The sequence below is a fragment of the Clarias gariepinus genome, unplaced genomic scaffold (genome assembly GCF_024256425.1).
Source record: "Clarias gariepinus isolate MV-2021 ecotype Netherlands unplaced genomic scaffold, CGAR_prim_01v2 scaffold_35, whole genome shotgun sequence".
NCBI lineage: Eukaryota > Metazoa > Chordata > Actinopteri > Siluriformes > Clariidae > Clarias > Clarias gariepinus.
The window spans coordinates 316,797-335,000 of record NW_026521002.1 but is presented as its reverse complement, the minus strand read 5'-3'; the positions used below and the strand labels follow the sequence as shown (position 1 = coordinate 335,000).

General features: G+C 41.9%; 1 protein-coding gene across 1 annotated transcript; it reads left to right on the top strand.

Moving 5' to 3' along the window:
* The first annotated feature begins 9,723 nt into the window (after positions 1 to 9,723).
* lrata (lecithin retinol acyltransferase a) lies at positions 9,724 to 10,793 on the top strand. Its single transcript, XM_053490932.1, has 2 exons — positions 9,724 to 10,272; positions 10,567 to 10,793. Exons 1-2 carry the CDS (start codon positions 9,724 to 9,726, stop codon positions 10,717 to 10,719), a joined length of 702 nt encoding a protein of 233 aa, XP_053346907.1. The 3' UTR covers positions 10,720 to 10,793.
* The last annotated feature ends 7,411 nt before the right edge of the window (positions 10,794 to 18,204 follow it).

Below are 18,204 nucleotides of genomic sequence, written 5' to 3'. Positions count from 1 at the left end.
TGTACTATACTCTAAAATAAAGCTTATGTACACTATACACAATTAAAAGCTAAAGTGTGTGTGTGTGTGTGTGTGTGTGTGTGTGTGTGTGTGTGTGTGTTTACAGTCTTTAACAAAGATCTTTCTTATTACTTTATTTCTTTAATTCTTCATCATTTATTAAATCAAAATATAATGTTCTTAAAATCATGATACTTTACACACACACACACACACACACACACACCGTTTGATGTTTTTTAATATATCGTGTATAATATTGATGAAGAAGCAGATTCAGTAAAGTTCACAAAGTCCACCTGCACCGATGTGGGGTTAATGATTCATCTCTTATTTTCTCTCTCTGAGAGAACAACAAACATTTTCTGAGCCATGCTACACACACACACACACACACACACACACGCACACACACAGTCTGAGTCATTAGTTCTTTTTTTACTGGCAGTTACTCACACTGAGGAGTTTTGCTCAATCTCTCAGCTTCCGGACGTAACGTGTCATTAAAACCGACGATATATGATGAGTGTGTAGTGTGTAGATCTCCAGAATGTGACGGAACATTACACACACACACACACACACACACACACACACACACACACACACATCAGGAGTAAACAGTCACCTTTATCTTCATTATCACTAATAAAACTGTGTTACATTTGATACTCAGTGTGGTAGAACTCATCACCTACTGTATGTCTAGAGATATTATAGGATGAGAAGTGATGTAATATAGAAATATTTAATATATAATACATATAGAGAGATATAAGAAGAATAACAGTTAACCATCAGAACTGTGTGAAACTACAGTACGATTATAAATTATTGAAACATATACAAACACGATAACGTATTTAGAATGTTTAGACCTCAAACTCTTCCTAAAGCTCTCGGTCCTGCTCGGCTAGACGTCAGAGAGGTGACCGCGAGCCCAGTGTCTACTCTAACAAAGGTTCAGAGGTTCAGAGCTCGTCATGTTCCTCAGAGCAGAAGTCACCCCGAGTCAGAGGGTTATGGTTTGACCATCACACCCTCCTCCTCCCGTCCTTTATTCTCCGTACTTCTCAAATCAGAGACTTTTATTAAGACTTTTCAACACATAAAAAACACCTTTATGTTGCTACAGTTCCTGTTTCTAACCAGCAGGTGGCAGAAGAACATCACACCCTTTATCAGTGTTATAGAACAATGGAATTTTTTATTGTACCTTCACAAGGCCAAAAATTTGTGCAGAAAAAAATAAATAAACTATAAATATTCATATAATAATAAGAGTTTGATTTGAAATTTTAACACTAACCAGCAAAATAAAAGAGATTGGATTTCTTTAATATTTTTAACAACAGCAAATTTATCTTTTGCCCAGTTTGTTTCATATCAGATTGGAATCATGTGTTAGTTTAAAGTCAGACGAACGTTTATTATTATTTTAAAGTTAGTGAGGTTAGCGTTATCGTTCAAACACTGTGTGTGTGTGTGTGTGTGTGTGTGTGTGTGTGTGTGTGTGTGTGTTAGTGGGTTTTACTGTATAGTCTGTGATTAGTGTAAGTAGCAGATGAAATTAATATATTTTTTAAATTATCCAAATCGGGTCAAGGTCATAGCAAGGTCAAAGGTCCTTGGTGAAGGAGGCGTGTCCATCAACTCCATGTTACAGCCTCGAGTCTCCTTTGTTTAAATAACAGTTTAATCTGATGGCATTTCATTATAAATGATCTGTACGGTACAGAAGAGGTTCATCACTCTCTCTCTCATCTTCTATTCCACTTTATCCTGTATTCAGGGTCGCGGGGGCGGAGCCTATCCCAGGAGACTTAGGGCATGAGGTAGGGTACACCCTGGACAGAGTGACGATTCATCGCGGGGCACACACACACACACACCCATTCACACACTATGGGTAATTACGGAACGCCAATCAACCCAACCTGCACGTCTTTGGACTGTGGGAGGAAACTGGAGTACCCGGAGGAAACCCACCAAGTACCCTGGAGGTGCAAGGCGCGAGTGCTAACCACTACACCACCATGCCGCCAGAAGAGGTTTATGTTTTATTTAATTAACATTGTTGTGTAAATTATTTAAACTAAAGCTGGCACAACATTTCTAAACTATGATTTATTGTGTTAAAACCCATCACACACAACGCTGCTCAAACTGTGCACAAACACACACATTAAATAAATCATCTTATCTACACACACTACATGCTGCATGTTATTTGTGTGCAGAGTGCAGCAGGTTATTTGCTGTATTACAGCACACACACACACTTATACACACACACGTATTGAAACAAATTGTATAGACTGAGTGAGCATTCAGTCTATATACACTATACAACCCAAACACAAGGGGGCGCTCCACATGACATTGTGCCTTTATCATTGCCTTGCGATCGAGGCGTGGCCAATTCCAACATAGAGTGCATTACAGTAATTAAGCTAACTTGAAATAAAAGTGTGTATTACATTTTCAAGATCTTTTTGGAGTTTGGACAAAAGCCTGAGCTAAAAAGGCTAGCTTTGACAACAGAGTTAATTTAGTTTAAAATCACTGTCCAGTAAAACACCCAGGTTTCTAGCAGTCGGTTTTAAATAATACTTAAGGAAACACATTTCAGTGAAAGGCTCAACACTGGTTCCACTAGGTCCAAATACCTAGTACAAATAACTTACAAATAACTTCCTCATAATAAATCCCAATGGCAGTAAGTAAAGTAAAAATATTAAAGGCCCAAGAATAGGTCCTTGTGGGACCCCACAACTGCTGATGAAAAACTTCTTTCTCTCAGATAAGATCAGTGAGAGTCAGTAGTTATTGAGAGATCATTAAAAAGGTTTAAGAGGGCGGATTCAGTGCTGTGGAGAGCTTTGAACTGCTAGAACACCTCAAGAATGGCATGAGCATCTAAGTGAGAGTGGAGCTGTACAGAGACAATTTTCTCCAGTACCTTGGAGAAATGAATTATGTAACTATCTTATGGAAAAAAATGATAACTTAGATATTGGTCTGAAGTTAGACAGAGTACAGGGACCCAGGTTAGGTGTTTTACTTAATGGTTGCACCACAGCATGCTTGAAATTCTCAGGCACAACACAAGTGGTCAGACTGACATTTCTGAGCTAATGGTCCAATTATATGAAAAATCTCAACACCAAAAAAAATCAAGACAGTAAAACATCAGCAGAACAGAATGAACATTTCATATGGCCAATGATCTCCTCTAAAAGGGAAAGTGAAAAAGGGTCAAACTGGTTAAAAGCAGCAGTAATAAAGCATATTATATAGTACTAATCTAAAGTTATCCAGGGTTAGTGTGTGTGCGGTGTGTGTGCTCTATGTGTGTGTTTGGTGTGTGTGTGTGTGTGTGTTGATCTGGAGAGTTTTGAGCTGCCACTACTGGAGTGCATGTAAAATCCTCACCTACAGGGGGCGTCTCTTAACACAGTTACATCTCACTCTGAGCTCTATACTATGGATAAGTTAAGATAAAATTTTATTAATCCCAAGTAAATCTATACACACATAAAGTTGGTTGTAAACAACTCACAAAGTAAAATGCAGAAACTGATAGCAAAAGAGCAGCAAAAACCAGATTCTGATGTAGAATCTACAGCACAACAGTGACAAGTTATACTGCACATGGTATTGCTAAAATCTATTGTAACCCAGACATACAAATTGCAGGTGAGGCTAGTGCAGCAGAGCGGAGAGGTTCCTTCAGCGTTCTCCTCTCAGACATCTCCACCAGAGATTGAATCTGTTAGCATCAACCGTCTTTACTCCGCTACTCCAACACGAGATGGCAGTACTAACCACTCAGTCATAAAACATCTTCAGCACGGTTCTGCAGAAATTGAACGACCTGAGTCTCGTGAGTAAACACAGGCGGCTCTGACCTTATTCATTTAGTGCATCAGTGTTTTTAGACCAGTCCTGCTTATAGTCTGTGTGTACACCCAGTTACTTACAGATCATAATGAAAAAGTGTGTGTTAGCAGACACTACATTGGGTATGGTGATGTTTGCAGAAGTGTATATGCAGCAGGTTCATAGCTTCTGTGTTCACAGGTTGGAGCACGCCATATACTGTAGCAATAGTAGTGTGTGACATCACAGAATCGCGTGACCAGAAACCATCTAGAATTTTAATTTAGAAAAGTTCTGCAGAAAGTTAAGGAATGTGTGAAAGGGTGCATCCTTGGATCTGTCCATAGCGTCTCATCAACATCACAAGTAATGTTCTCTGTGGTCAGACAGCAGGGGGCGCACCATCTGAAATGACATCTCCAGAGCAAAACGTAGACAGGCGTCTCTGAACCAGTCAGGTAGACAGACACCCCACCAAGTTCTAACCACAAAGTCCTTAATTTTAACTTCCTTTCACATGGGTTTATATACCTGACCAGCATCTCATCTCTCCTCCTTGTTCCTTTGTTCGATCCAATTTTTATTTAATATTTAATAAATACATGTTAATTTGACTCCCAGTTCCATACTTTCCCCCTCTTGTCCCATTTTTTAATTATTATTTATTTATGACTAAGTTGGTTTTTATTTATTTATTTATTTTCCCTTTATTTAACCAGGCAAGACAGATTAAGAACAGGTTTCTTATTTACAACTGAGGCCTGGCAAAGGCTGAGCCTTTTGGGGTAAATGGGGAAAACAATGTAAACAGTGGAGCAGCAATGAGTTAGAGCAGCTAGTCTAAATAACAGCAACACATGTTTTAAAAGTGAGCTAAGATCCGAGATTGAAAAGCAGACTTAGGAATGAGATTATCCAGTTTTAATGTTTTTTTGCAGGTCATTCCAGTCTCTAGCAGCAGCTTTCTAAAAAGTACCCCAAGTACAGAGGTAGCCTTAGGAACTGTCAACAGAATCAGGTTAGCAGAACGAGTGTTATACCCAGAAGCAGGAGAGTGTAACAATTCTTGTAAGTAAGGAGGGGACAAACCATAAGCCAGTGGATTCTATGGCGGGTGTACAATGAAGACCAGTTGAGAGAAGAATACAGGGTACAGTGATGAGTTTGTTATGAACCGGATGGCAGAGTGGTAGAAAAGTGGTAGTCAGCTTTTAAAGCAGGCCTTTGGATGCTGATCTGTAAATAACGTCGCCATAATCAAACATGGGGAGAATGGTCATTTGCACCAGAGTTTTCCTAGCAGATAATGTAAATGCAGAACGCATTCTATAAAGGAACCCAAGTTTTGATTTGATCTTAGACTTCAAATTATCAATGTGTTTTGAGAAAGACAGAGTGTTATCTAGCCAAATACCCAAATACAGTATTTATATTCAGTAATCTGATCCAATGGTGTCTCATCAAGGGAGCAAATACTTGGAGACTTAAATGGAACTTGACCTTTTTTTCAAAACCACATGACTTTAGTTTTGGAAGTATTTACCTGAAGATGCGAATTAGAAAGAGTCTGTTGCAATCTATTAAAACTAAGTTAAAGTTGCTGTAAGACTGTAGCAGGAGAAGGACCTGTAGAGTAAAGAATTGTATTATTGAGGTAAAGATGGATAGATGAATCTGTAACCGAGTTAGCTACAGTATTAATATAAATAGAAAAAAGTGTGGGTCCAAGTATTGATCCCTGTGGGATGCCATTGGTGACTGGGAGAGGCTGGGAAAGGAGTTGTTCAGATTTTACAGACTGCACTCTATCACGAAGATAATTAAAAAAACAAGACAAGGATTTGTCAGAGATGCCAGTATCAAAAAGACTGTCAATAAAACATTTGTGATTGACAGAGTCAAATGCCTTGGCCAAGTCAATGAAAAGAGCAGCACAGTACAATTTAGAGTCAAAAGCAGAATGGATATCATTTAAGACCTTTAGAGGTCAGATTATTGACCTCTAGTAACAGTGTTAGTATTGACCCTTTATTTTAACATTGGAGAAAGTTTTGAGATTTTTCCAAGATGCGTAATAATCTTATTCTTATATTCTCATTACCCTGTCATGTCTCATCTGTACTTAGGATGCTTCAAGCCATTGAAATCATTTATTTATTCATTTTAATAGTTTTTTTTATTTTCTTTTATAAGAATAAAATAAGATAACGTCATATAATGATTAATTATTGAACTTAATTACAGTTAATATCAATATAATTAATTTTGCCAAAGCTTAATTACATTAAATTATATTAAATTATTATTATTGTTATTTTTCCTGATTTAAAAGCCTGGGCCCGGTTTCTCGAAAGCTTCTTATCACTAAGTAGTTCTTAAGTTGTATCTTAACCTCTCTCTTATTGTTATGGCGTGATTCCTGAAACGTTCATACGCTAAGTATCTCTTAGGTAAGTCACACTACCCCTAACCCTAACCCTAGGTCTGGACCGACCTTAACTCACTCTTAGCGTAGTTTCAGCTCTAGACGCTAGTCGCCGCCACTGAGCAGCAGTCTTTATAAATCAGCGTGTACGGAAGCACATTATGGCACGTTATCAAAGTTGTATTAATGATGGAATATACTCTAGGCCCGTTTAAGAAATTTATTTTATTTAATATCAGAATTAATAGAGTGACTTTTAATTAGCCTAATTCATAATGTGACTAATAAGAGCGTTATCGAGAAACTGGGCTCTGATTATTAACATTTTGATTCACAAGAGAAATCTATTTTTATATCATAATTTTATTATTAACCTATATGATTTCAATTTAATCATTGACATTTAAAAGTAAATGTGTACATATATTAATTAGTATAAGATTGGTATTTATAAACACAACCATTATTAATGAACTTTAGTTACATAGTGTAATATAGTGTTAGTTGTAGTAGTAAGGGTTAATTTTAATATGGATATTAAGGTAATTAAATTTTATTAGCCTCTGTTGTATTTTCCTTAATTTAGTATACAGAAGGATAGGTTCTTGCCATTGTTTAGTGTCATTTTGTAGACATCAAAGTAATCTAGCTTCATCAAAGAAACTCAGAACCATCTCAGAACCATCTCAGTCCATCCCTCTCTGACACAGCCCTGACAGAACATTACCACATGGCAGTGTGAGCAGACAGCACCAATGAGAGAACACCATCATTTACCTGCACACACTCACAGGTGTGTAGCCGACACCCTTCCAGGAGACGGCTCGGAGGAGATGAGCTCACCTATTGGGTGCAGTTTGGTAAATGTTACTGTGTTCTGGAGTGAACAGCTGTCTGCTTCTCCCAGCAGGGGGCGTCTGTGAGTTCTGCACAAACAAGATGTGAATGGATTTTCATTATAAGTGTTATTTTAACTATGACTTGTATAACTTGTGTTAGACTGAGTGTGTGAGTGAGTGAGTGAGTGTGTGTGTGTGTGTGTGGCACCCCCAGGGCGTATTGAACTTCAGTGTTTTGAACTTCAAGGCCACTGTACTTATCCTCCTCTTCCTCCTTTTTCCTCTTTATCTTCTCTTCCTCCATGTCGTCCTTTTCTACTTCTCACACATCTCACTCTCTCTCCAGCCTCCACTGTTGTCCAAATCAAAGCTGTGATTAGTAGCAGAGAAAGTAGTGTTTACAGTTCTGAAAGCGTGTGTGTGTGTGTGTGTGTGTGTGTGTGTTTGTGGAGCAGAGACTTTACGTCCTGTTGGTATACACACACACACACACACACTTCACTACGTTAATGATTTTTGCTCATCTTGCGGAACGCAAACCAGTTTCCTCAAAATCCGAGGTTTCACTGTATATTATATTATATTATATTAATTGGTTTGTTAGTGTGTGTGTGTGTGTGTGTGTGTGTGTGTGTGTGTGTGTGTGTGTGTGTGTGTGCGCGTGTGTGTGTGTGTAAAACAGCAGTGGCTGTGTTGTGTTCTGACCGCAGTGTGACCCGAGTTTTATGTCCCAGAGGAGAGATATGAAATGGACCTGATCTCACTCTGAACCTAAACACTACTGAACTGTGAGTGAACCTGCAACACATACACACACACACACACACACACACACACACACACACACACATCTATATATATATATATGTGTGTGTGTGTGTGTGTGTGTGTATGTGTGTGATTTATTAACATGGTTTATAAAGTGATTTAAGAGCTTATCACAACATGCTGTTTTGATTATTCAGTAAGTGTTGTTACTAAGCAGAGAATTTTATCAAAACTCCCTGCGAGTGTGTGTGTGTGTGTGTGTGTGAGAATATGAGGTGAACGCTCTCCTGATCACTGTGGAATTATTTCAGACCTAATTTTAGAGATATGTGTGTGTGTGTGTGTGTCAAATAGTGTGTTTTGACAGTGAAACAGTCAGACAGACAGACCAAGAGACAGAGACTCAATCAGATAGACAGACCAAGAGACAGACAGACAGACAGAGAGACAGACAGACAGACCGAGAGACAGACCGAGAGACAGACAGACTGAGAGGGAGAGAGACAGACAGACAGTCAAATAGACAGTCAGAGAGACAGACAGACAGTCAGATAGACAGTCAGAGAGACAGACAGACAGTCAGATAGACAGACAGAGAGAACGTTACCATGGTTACCATGGTCAGTTAGATGTTTAGTAAAGCTCACTAACTCTCATAGAGAGCCCGAGTCCCTCAGAGACCTTCAGAGATGTTTAGAAACCCCTGGACATACACAGAGACCACGCCCATAGATTCCTCAGTAGTCCACGTTCCAGCTCTGTGATTCCCACAGCAGATAATTATGAAGTTCAGAAGAGTGTGAGTGTGTGATCCAAAACACTGGTGATGTTTTAAACACACTCTTATCTATAAACTCTAAATAAGACAGAATGAAAGGCCAGAGCGAGGACGGGACGGGACTGGACGGGGTGAAGCAGGGGACACTGACCCGGCTCTGACCTGATTTACTGTAAGTGCCAAAACAAAGTGCAGGGGAATTCTGCTCTCGTCTCTCGTTACACTTCTACACACAGGAGCAGAAGAGGAGGAGAGTAAATCATTAATAATACTCCAGTTCTACTCAGTGATCGGACCCGGCCTCATCACCGTGTGCAGATAAACCTTATACCTGAGAGTGTGAGATGAAGCACAAGCTGAGGATTTACATCCACCTCAGTTACGTACAGAAGTAAAGACACCCTCCTGCCAGTACAGATGGTTCCAGGTCTGAGAGTACCGTTAAGCTAAACTAGATACCAGTCAAGAACTGCAGCTCTTATTAGTGCTGTGTGTGTGTGTGTGTGTGTGTGAAAGAGAGAGAGAGAGAGATCAAACATTTACTAATGAGCTGGAAGCAGTTTATGGTCCTCATTTAAGTGTTAAAGAGCCGTCTGTAGTCTGATACCCCTCTCTGTCCCTCTCTGTCCCTCTCTGTCCCTCTCTGTCTCTCTCTCTGTCTCTCTCTGTCTCTCTGGGAAAGTCTGGTCTGTCTGTCTCTCTCTCTCTCTCTGTCTGTCTCACTTTCTATTCTTTATGTTCTGTCTCTGTTACTACATGATGATTAGTCTGACACACACAAACACACACACACACACACACACACACACACACACACTCAGACTGACAGACAGCTGTTCTTGGATCAGTACCTGAGTGTGACACACACACACACACACACACACACAGTGTGTTTATTAAAATACCCAGAACCCCCTCAGTGTCTCTGTTTTGTTTAAACTCCACAGCCAATCAGATCCTCTCCTCCACAGCTAGGCCCCGCCCCCCTGACGCAGGTATAAGAGTACGCCGAGCGCGCGGCCCATACAGCCATGTACGACTCTCTCGCGCTGCTCCTGCACAGGCTCGCGCTCCTCTCCGACGTGAGCGCACTCAGAGGCGCGTGGCCGTGGGGGAGGCAGCGGGAGCGCGCGGCACCGACACCCCCTCCTGCTGCGGTCGCGTGCGCGCTCCCGTTGCGGCGCGGGGACGTGCTGGAGGTGCCGCGCACGCTCTTCGTGCACTTCGGTGTGTATCTCGGGAACGATCGCGTGGCGCATCTCGTGCCCGACATCCTGCCCGTGCTCACCGGGCAGCGCGCGCTCACCGTGGTCACCAACACGCGCCTCGTGCTCGGCTGCGTGTACCGGAGCGCGAGCGTGCGCGTGGACTCGGTGTCGGACTTCGCGTACGGAGCCCCGGTGCGCGTGAACGCCATGGACCAGAGGCTGTCGGGAGCGCGCGCCTTGGACGGAGAGGAGGTCGCGCGCAGGGCCGAGAGGCGCGTGGGTCACGTGGCCTACAGTCTGCTGTGGAACAACTGCGAGCATTTCGTCACTTATTGTCGGTACGGAACTCCTGTGAGTCTGCAGACCGACCAGGTGAGGGAGGGAGGGGGAGGGGGGGTGTCTCACACACACACACACACACACACACACACACCTACCTCAGGGTTCTCCAGGACCAGGGATGTTGTTTTACAGGGGAGTGTGTGTGAAGTGTGTGTGTGTGTGTGAAGTGTGTGTGTGTGTGTGTGTGTGTGAGTGACCCCAGTCAGACGTGAACATGTGACCAGTTTAACACCATTAAACACCTCAGAAATTCAGTAAATGAAGCAGAGTGTATCGGTGGGGGCACAAACTTTGTATCACGAGTGAGTGTGTTTGTGTTGTCAGTTCTGCAGTGCAGTGAAGGCCACGCTGCAGGACCAGAGGAGCGTCCTCCTCGCCCTCCTCCTGGGACTCGTCTCCATCATGCTCCTGGGCCCGGCTCCGCTTACCACCTTACCCACAATCCTCGTCTCCTTCACACTCTGGATGGCCGGCTGACCCTCCGCTCCGCTCTGCTCCGGTCCCCTCCCTCCCCTCACACACCCTCCGCTCACACACCCTCCCCTCACACACCCTCCCCTCCCTCCGCTCACACACCCTCCCCTCCCCTTACACACCCTCCGCTCCCTCCCCTCACACACCCTCCGCTCACACACCCTCCCCTCACACACCCTCCGCTCACACACCATCCCCTCCCCTTACACACCCTCCGCTCCCTCCCCTCACACACCCGGCCTTGTGTGTGTAGGAGTGTTCTTCATCATCATCATCATCATCATCACACACTGTGTGTGTGTGTGTGTGTGTGTGTTTAAGAACTGATTAAATATGCTGCTTTTTAATGTTTTGTAAAGACTGAAACACACACACACACACACACACATTAACAGGTGTTAGACCATTAAAACACAGATGATTTATGTACTGAACTGTTTATAGTTATATAATGATGCTGACTGACGTTAATCTGTGTGTAATACGTTTATCAGTATTGACTCAGATCTGTCCTCTTGTATATAAAATATATATTTTTATACAATAAAATGCTTTATATGTATTTTACTTTAAGTACGTGTTTGACACACTGTTCAAACATACATTAAAGGTTTAAAGTGTGTGTGTGTGTGTGTGTGTGTGTGTGATTGGAGTGAAAATCTGTTTTATTCTGTTATTATAATGAATATATTTTTAAGGCCCAAGCACCGTAGTGCACGGGGTCCTCTTGTTCTTCTAAGGATTATTATTCTTATTTTATTATTTTCAAACCAAATTCAATCAAATTTAAATTTTATTTGTCACATACACAGTCATACACAGTACAAAATGTAGTGAAATGCTTACACGACCGCCAGTGACCTTAAAAAGAGAATTTAAAGTAATAATAAATATGAATAAAAGAAATACGATAGAAAATGTAAAAAATAAAATAAAATTTAATTAGGAAAAATAGAAACTGAAAATAGAAATGTACTGTACAAATAGAAATATAATGGTGTGCAAATATGAAATATAGAAAAAGTGTCTTTGTGCAATGGTCCAGAATGCAAACGTAAACATGTAGTGTAGATGTGATGTGCTTATTTTTTTCTTTTTAAATTATTGTTCTTTTAATTATCCGGGCCCTTTTGGTGGTCTTAACACACTCAAAACTTTACTTTGGTTCAAAGTCAGTCAAGATAATGGAAAGACATGGCTGATTTAAAATTGTCAAGGATGTGTTGAATTGTGTTGTTATGGCAAGGTTTTAATTCAAGGAATTATTTCTTACAAGTGGAAAGTCCTATTGTTTCAAAACATTTTACATAGAAAGGACAACTGGTTGTGAGTAAAATTCCTTAGGTTTATGATTTTGTGATGCTCAAACATCCAACAATATTTTACATTTATGAGCCTATTGGCTAGACATGCTTTTAGCCTGACTCCTGCAGTACTACACTAAGTCCACTAGATGGAGGTCTTTAGTCCAAGTACTGGAGAAACAGATGCGTCCATCACACACACTACACATACATAGCCATGGCGATGCCTAATGCTAAAAAGTGGCTTATAACTTCACACACACACACACACACACACACATCTCTGTACACACACAGTATAGACATTGAAGTTTAGATGCTGAGTCCCTTCTAACATGAGTAGACGTTGTTATAATCCGTTTCATTAAACCCAAACTGTCCACACACTGCCCGGGTGGTGATGGCGCCGGTGCTTGGGCCCGTCATCGGTGCTTGCAACTACATTTTAAATTGAAACCTCTCATCACTTTATGGAAGAAAACACACTTAAGAAGCGCTTACGTCACCCACAAAGCGTAAGGAGACTCGAACAGTGAGCTGTGTACTGATTTGAGGGAGCGCTCTGTTGCGGCGGCAAAATGGAAGAAACCAGCAGGAAAAGTTTTTTACACCTAAAGTCATTTGAAATACCTTTTTTTTTTGTTTTTGCATCTGAGATAAGACTTTAAAATAAGAATGTTTGGACTGTAATGCACTTTATTCATCAACTCTCAGCTCTTCTCTGTATAGTGAATAACAACGATGTTTATGTTGGATAAAATGCTGTATGCATTCAAAAAATAAAAGTAGATTTTTGTTTCTTTTACAGTATATATTTTACATTGCTGTCTATTTAAGCAAAAGTACATTTTATCCGATTACTCGATTAATCCATTACATTTTTGGTAGAATACTGAATTACTAAAATACCCGAGAGCTACAGCCCTAGCACTGAGTTGGAGGTACTCTCTGTTAGCGCCGTAAACCATTCTGATTATCACAGAGCGCTGTTCCTCCACACACACACACACACACACACACACTCAGAAATTATTTATTTTTAATCAACTGTTTTTTTTTTATAAAACTGAAGACAATCACATATACATACAGGTCCATCTCAATAAATTAGAATATCATAAAAAGTTTTTATTTTTTTTAGTAATTTAATTGAAAAAGTGAAACTCTTATATTATATGGATTCGTTACACACAGACTGATGTATTTCAAGTGTTTATTTCTTTTAATTTTGATGTTTATGAGTTACGGCTAATGAAAACCCAAAACTCAGTATCTCAGAAAGTTAGAACATTACTTAAGACCAATAAAAGAACAGTATGAACATGTGCAGCACTCAGGACTTGGGCGGGGCTCCTTCACATGAGTTCCTGCAGCAGTGGGCGTGGCATGTAGGCGATTGGTCTGTGGAGGCCCAGGTGGCTCTGATAGCGGCCTTCAGCTCTCCTGCGTTGTCGGGTCTGGTGTCTCACGTCTTTATCTTCACAACACTTCACAGGTTCTCTACAGGGTTCAGGTCGGGTGAGTTTGTGGGCCAATCAAGCACAGGGGACATCACAGTCCTTAAACCAGGTATTAGTACTTTTGTTGATTGTTTATTGATGTATAATCGACAATGCCGTGATATGTGACAGTCCCAGAGATGTTACATTTACATAACAGCATTTCGGAGCCCTAATCCAGAGCCACTGTCGTTTGTATCTTATTATACATCAGAGGGTCACAGACCCAACAGTGGCCACTTAGTGGTTGTGAGGTTTGAACCCGGGACCTTCCGAACCGTAGGCTAAAGCTTTGATAACAAGCTCCAGCATGTTCACCCCTCGCAAAGTCCAAAAGACTCAAAAGTCACATGACTGAAACGTTTTCACCAAAACGTGGTCCCAATGATGCACCGCGAGCTTTACCGCACAGATGATCTGAATGGTGGTGTATCAGTGTGACCACGTTATGGTGAAAACAAAGACAGCAAACAGCAAAAGGATAAGCAGTCTTATAAACACCTGCTCTGAGGACCATGTGATCGATTGATTGATTGATTTTTTTCTTTATAAAACTTTGAATAAATGCCTGCACGTGGCTGTAAATACACCAGAATGTAAACACATTCTCTCAGAAGGTTTCGATTGGATTTAAACCAGTCTATAATTTACCTTAAGAGACGGCGCCCTCTAGTGTGCTAACATCATCACTGACTCACTGTATACAGAGGGGGCCGAAAGTACTGAGACTAAAGAATAGTTTAAGGTCTTAATCAAATTTATTTTATAATGCTAATCAAGATAATAATAATAATAATAATAATAATAATGTATTTGACTGCTGGGAGTCCTTTATTCTTCAGAACTTCAGGTCTATAGCTGTCTGAGCACAGGAGGACGTCTGCAGTACTCTGGTGTCGCTTGTTTATTACATGCCTGCATCATCGCTTCCTGGAGTTCAGGTACAGGAGACGGTCTTCTGACTGCTCTGTCCTTCTTCACCAGCGTCCAACAGTCTGCTACGGGGTTCAGGTCCGGAGGTGACCCGGGCCCGGCTCCAGAAACTCAACACCATGGGCACATCCAGAGGATTACAGTAGGGGTCCTGTTCATTAGCACGCTAACTCTTCAGCCAGAAGGGCGAGAACTAATTACTCAGTACCACACTCGAGGTCGTGCTGTTGTACTGAATATCAGCACGGTTGTAGTTTGTGATATTGAATCCCAAATAGTGTTAAATGGAAAGTTAGTGCACTATGTAGGGTGTATAATCCCTTGTTCCACACTCCAAGTCACGCCCTTGATCAGGGGTTTACTGAAAGTGCTTCTGTGACTGGGTGTGAATGTGGGTTTAGTCAGACAGCTGCTCTCTCCTCAGTACTGCGGACCGTACAGACCTACTCTCACCCACGCTGAGACACACAGTTAGTGTCATTAACCACTGGACAACACCTGGGACACGCCCACTCATACATAGAGTTACACCTCACAGTGCCGTTACTGTCTGTTATCAGCACTCGTGTAATAACGCTTCTCGTCCAATCAGATCACTCACTCAGGACTAACTGTCCTTACAAGTTGTCTAAATACATTTGGCCACTGCTGTAAGTAAGAAAAATAAAAGATAAGAATAATTATGTCTAGACGTTGTGTTGTGTGAGGAGACGCCATGCAGGTGTAAAGGGTTTGGACAGACAGACAGATGTGGATGAATGTAATAAATTTGTATTGAGTGTGAGAAAGAGACAGAGATGAAAGACAGGAAGTCTCTCTGCAGGTCTGATTAAACCTGACGTGACATTTGATTAGATCAGACGTGAGAGGACACGGAGCCTGTGAGAGTCTCAGCCTGGTTTTATTCTCCTGTAAAGTTCATGAATCGTTCACGTCACTGCTGCAGCTCGACTTTATCTCAAATGTGAAGTGTCCGAGCCATTAGACCAAATAAAGGTCAAATTATCAATCATCAGGGATGAGTCAGACACACACACACACACACACACACACACACACACACACACACACACACTGTGATGTCACCACGTTTTGGTTCTAAAATGGACCCATGTTGGAGATATCAGAATGATTCCAAACATCGAATTAGTGTAAAACACACACACACACACACACACACACACACACACACACACACACACACACACACACACACACCCTAAAATGTAATTGAAGGAGTGCAATTCACTGCAGAAAGTGTATTAGATATAAATCTCGTTTAATCTGATTTTAGATTTGTTTCTTTAGAGATCGTTGATTAAAATCTTAATTAGATTTATTTATTGAATAAAAAGCATCAGTTTAAATCTACAGATCAGACGTTATTTATATTTGAATTCTTCTAATGCACTAAAAACATAAATACTTTAATTCATCTGTCTTTTCCTCATTCTGGTATCAGCTGTTCCTCTACCGCCTGGACATGTTTGTGTGTGTGTGTGTGTGTGTGTGTGTGTGAGTGTGTGTGTGTGTGTGTGTGTGTGTGTGTGTGTGTCGGTCAGTGCTGTAACTGGCTGTTACTGGGTGGTTTGGTGGTGGAGACAGATCTCCGTGCAGACGCGTGTCTCTGTGTCCCTCGACATGAAGACGTCCCTCGCGTCCTGTAACAGAGAGGTGAAGGGGCTGCTGGGAAACGGCGGTGTGGACGAAGCCCCCTCTCCCCGGTGTGTAACCGAGCCGCGCTAATCTGCAGACCGAGACAGAACACACTCCACCTCCAGTGTCCCTGGAACCCTACAGTCAGATCGATCGGCCACATCAGGGGGCAAATATCGGCCCTGAGCAGCACCTCCCCACCCCCGCTGAGGGTAACAGCACAGCTTCCACCCCGCGGCACGCTCTTCCTGTTCACTGCTGCTGGAACAGGAAGTGGACAGATCGAGACACCCGCGTGATGTTTAATACGCCGATCGTTTGTCTTAAAGGCCGCAGAAAGTCCAGACACATGTTAGAGCTGCACTGTAGACTTTATTCCAGGACATTAAAATAAACAATATAAAATTAAATCTAAACTCTTTTTATCTATTTATTTATCTATTTAATAAACTAATCAGCTTCTTCCTCATTTCACTCCAACACTCAGGTCTGATCGAGAGCGTCGCGTCTTCATCATACTGACGCACTGTCTTAGATTATCTCATATTATGTCCTTTAACACCTTTACATTTATAGTGTTTCATATCATCAGCTCCACATTTATTGTACAGCAGGAAAGCAACAGAAATGATATTGTTTATAAATGTACAAACTTTAATTTATTTTAATACCTAATAATGTTGTTGTTATAAAGGGGCAGGGTTAGGGTTAGTTATTATTGAGAGAGAGGGGACAGACGGAGAGAGAGGACAGACAGAGAGAGAGAAGACAGAGAGGACAAACAGAGAGAGACAGACAGAGAGGACAAACAGAGAGAGACAGGACAGACAGAGAGGACAGACAGGATGAGAGGACAGGGAGAGAGAGACAGGACAAGGAGAGAGGACAGACAGACAGAGAGAGAGGACAGACAGAGAGAGAGAGGACAGACAGAGAGACAGACAGAGAGAGAGAGAGGACAGACAGAGAGGACAGACGAAGGACAATTTTCTCACTTTGTAATTTTTTTTTCCATCATACTTTATGTTCAGGATTTTACATTTACATCTTGGATTTAAGACGTCTACAGTAGAGAGAGAGAGAGAGAGAGAGAGACAAAGCATCCATCACTCCTCCCTGTGATCCGTCCCGCTGCTGAACACGTCACTCCTGATGGATGTGAGGAGAAAAGAGAGCAGGATGTGAAGGGGAACGTCTGCAGTAAAATACAGCAGATATATAACACAAATAAAATATCACACACACACACACACACACACACACACACACACACACACACACACACACACACACACACACACTGGGGTTTAACATCACTGTGGATCACGTCACACTTATCTGTATGTCTCCTCCGTGTCCTGTGTTTATGGTGCTGAAGTTATTTGGACCTGGGACACAGAGTAACATGTGGGGGGGTAAAGGGGGGTTATGGGGGGGGGGGGGTAAAGGGGGGTAAAGGGGGGGTAAAGGGGGTGTTTATGGTAAGAGGCTCTGCTTCAAAATCACAGTTTATTTATGAGCTGGCATGGGGGAGGCATTTACTTTTTCACATAGAGCCAGGTGGGTTTGGACAGCGTTTCATCCTTAATAAGTGAAATAATCATTTAAACACTGTATTGTGTATTTACTCAGTTTATCTTCGTGTGATATTAAAATCTATCTGATGATCTGAATCAGTTAAATGTGACTCTATATAGAGTGTACTGTACGCTGACTGTTACTGCACCAGAAGGTAGAAGTGTTTGAGTTGATAAAACGTCTGACAGGCCGGTGAGAAACGGGATTTATTAACAATCTGTACATACGATCACAGGCTGTACTTCACCCTCTCACTCATCTTCTGTCCCTCTTCATCATGTGGTCAGGGTCACAGGGGCGGGGCCTATCCCAGGAGACTTAGGGTACGAGGCGGGGTACACCCTGGACATGGTGCCAATCCATCGCAGGGCACACCCACACACACACACACACACACACACACACCCACACACACACACACACACACACACACCCACCCACACACACACACACACACACACACACACACACACACTACGGGCTATTTGGAAACGCCAATTGGCCCCACCTGCACATCT

Excerpts from the sequence above, each read along its gene's own strand:
- lrata (XM_053490932.1), top strand. The coding sequence starts at position 9,724 with ATGTACGACTCTCTCGCGCTGCTCCTGCACAGGCTCGCGCTCCTCTCC. Across the intron at positions 10,273-10,566 it reads TGAGTCTGCAGACCGACCAG|TTCTGCAGTGCAGTGAAGGC; the intron begins GTGAGGGAGGGA and ends TTGTGTTGTCAG.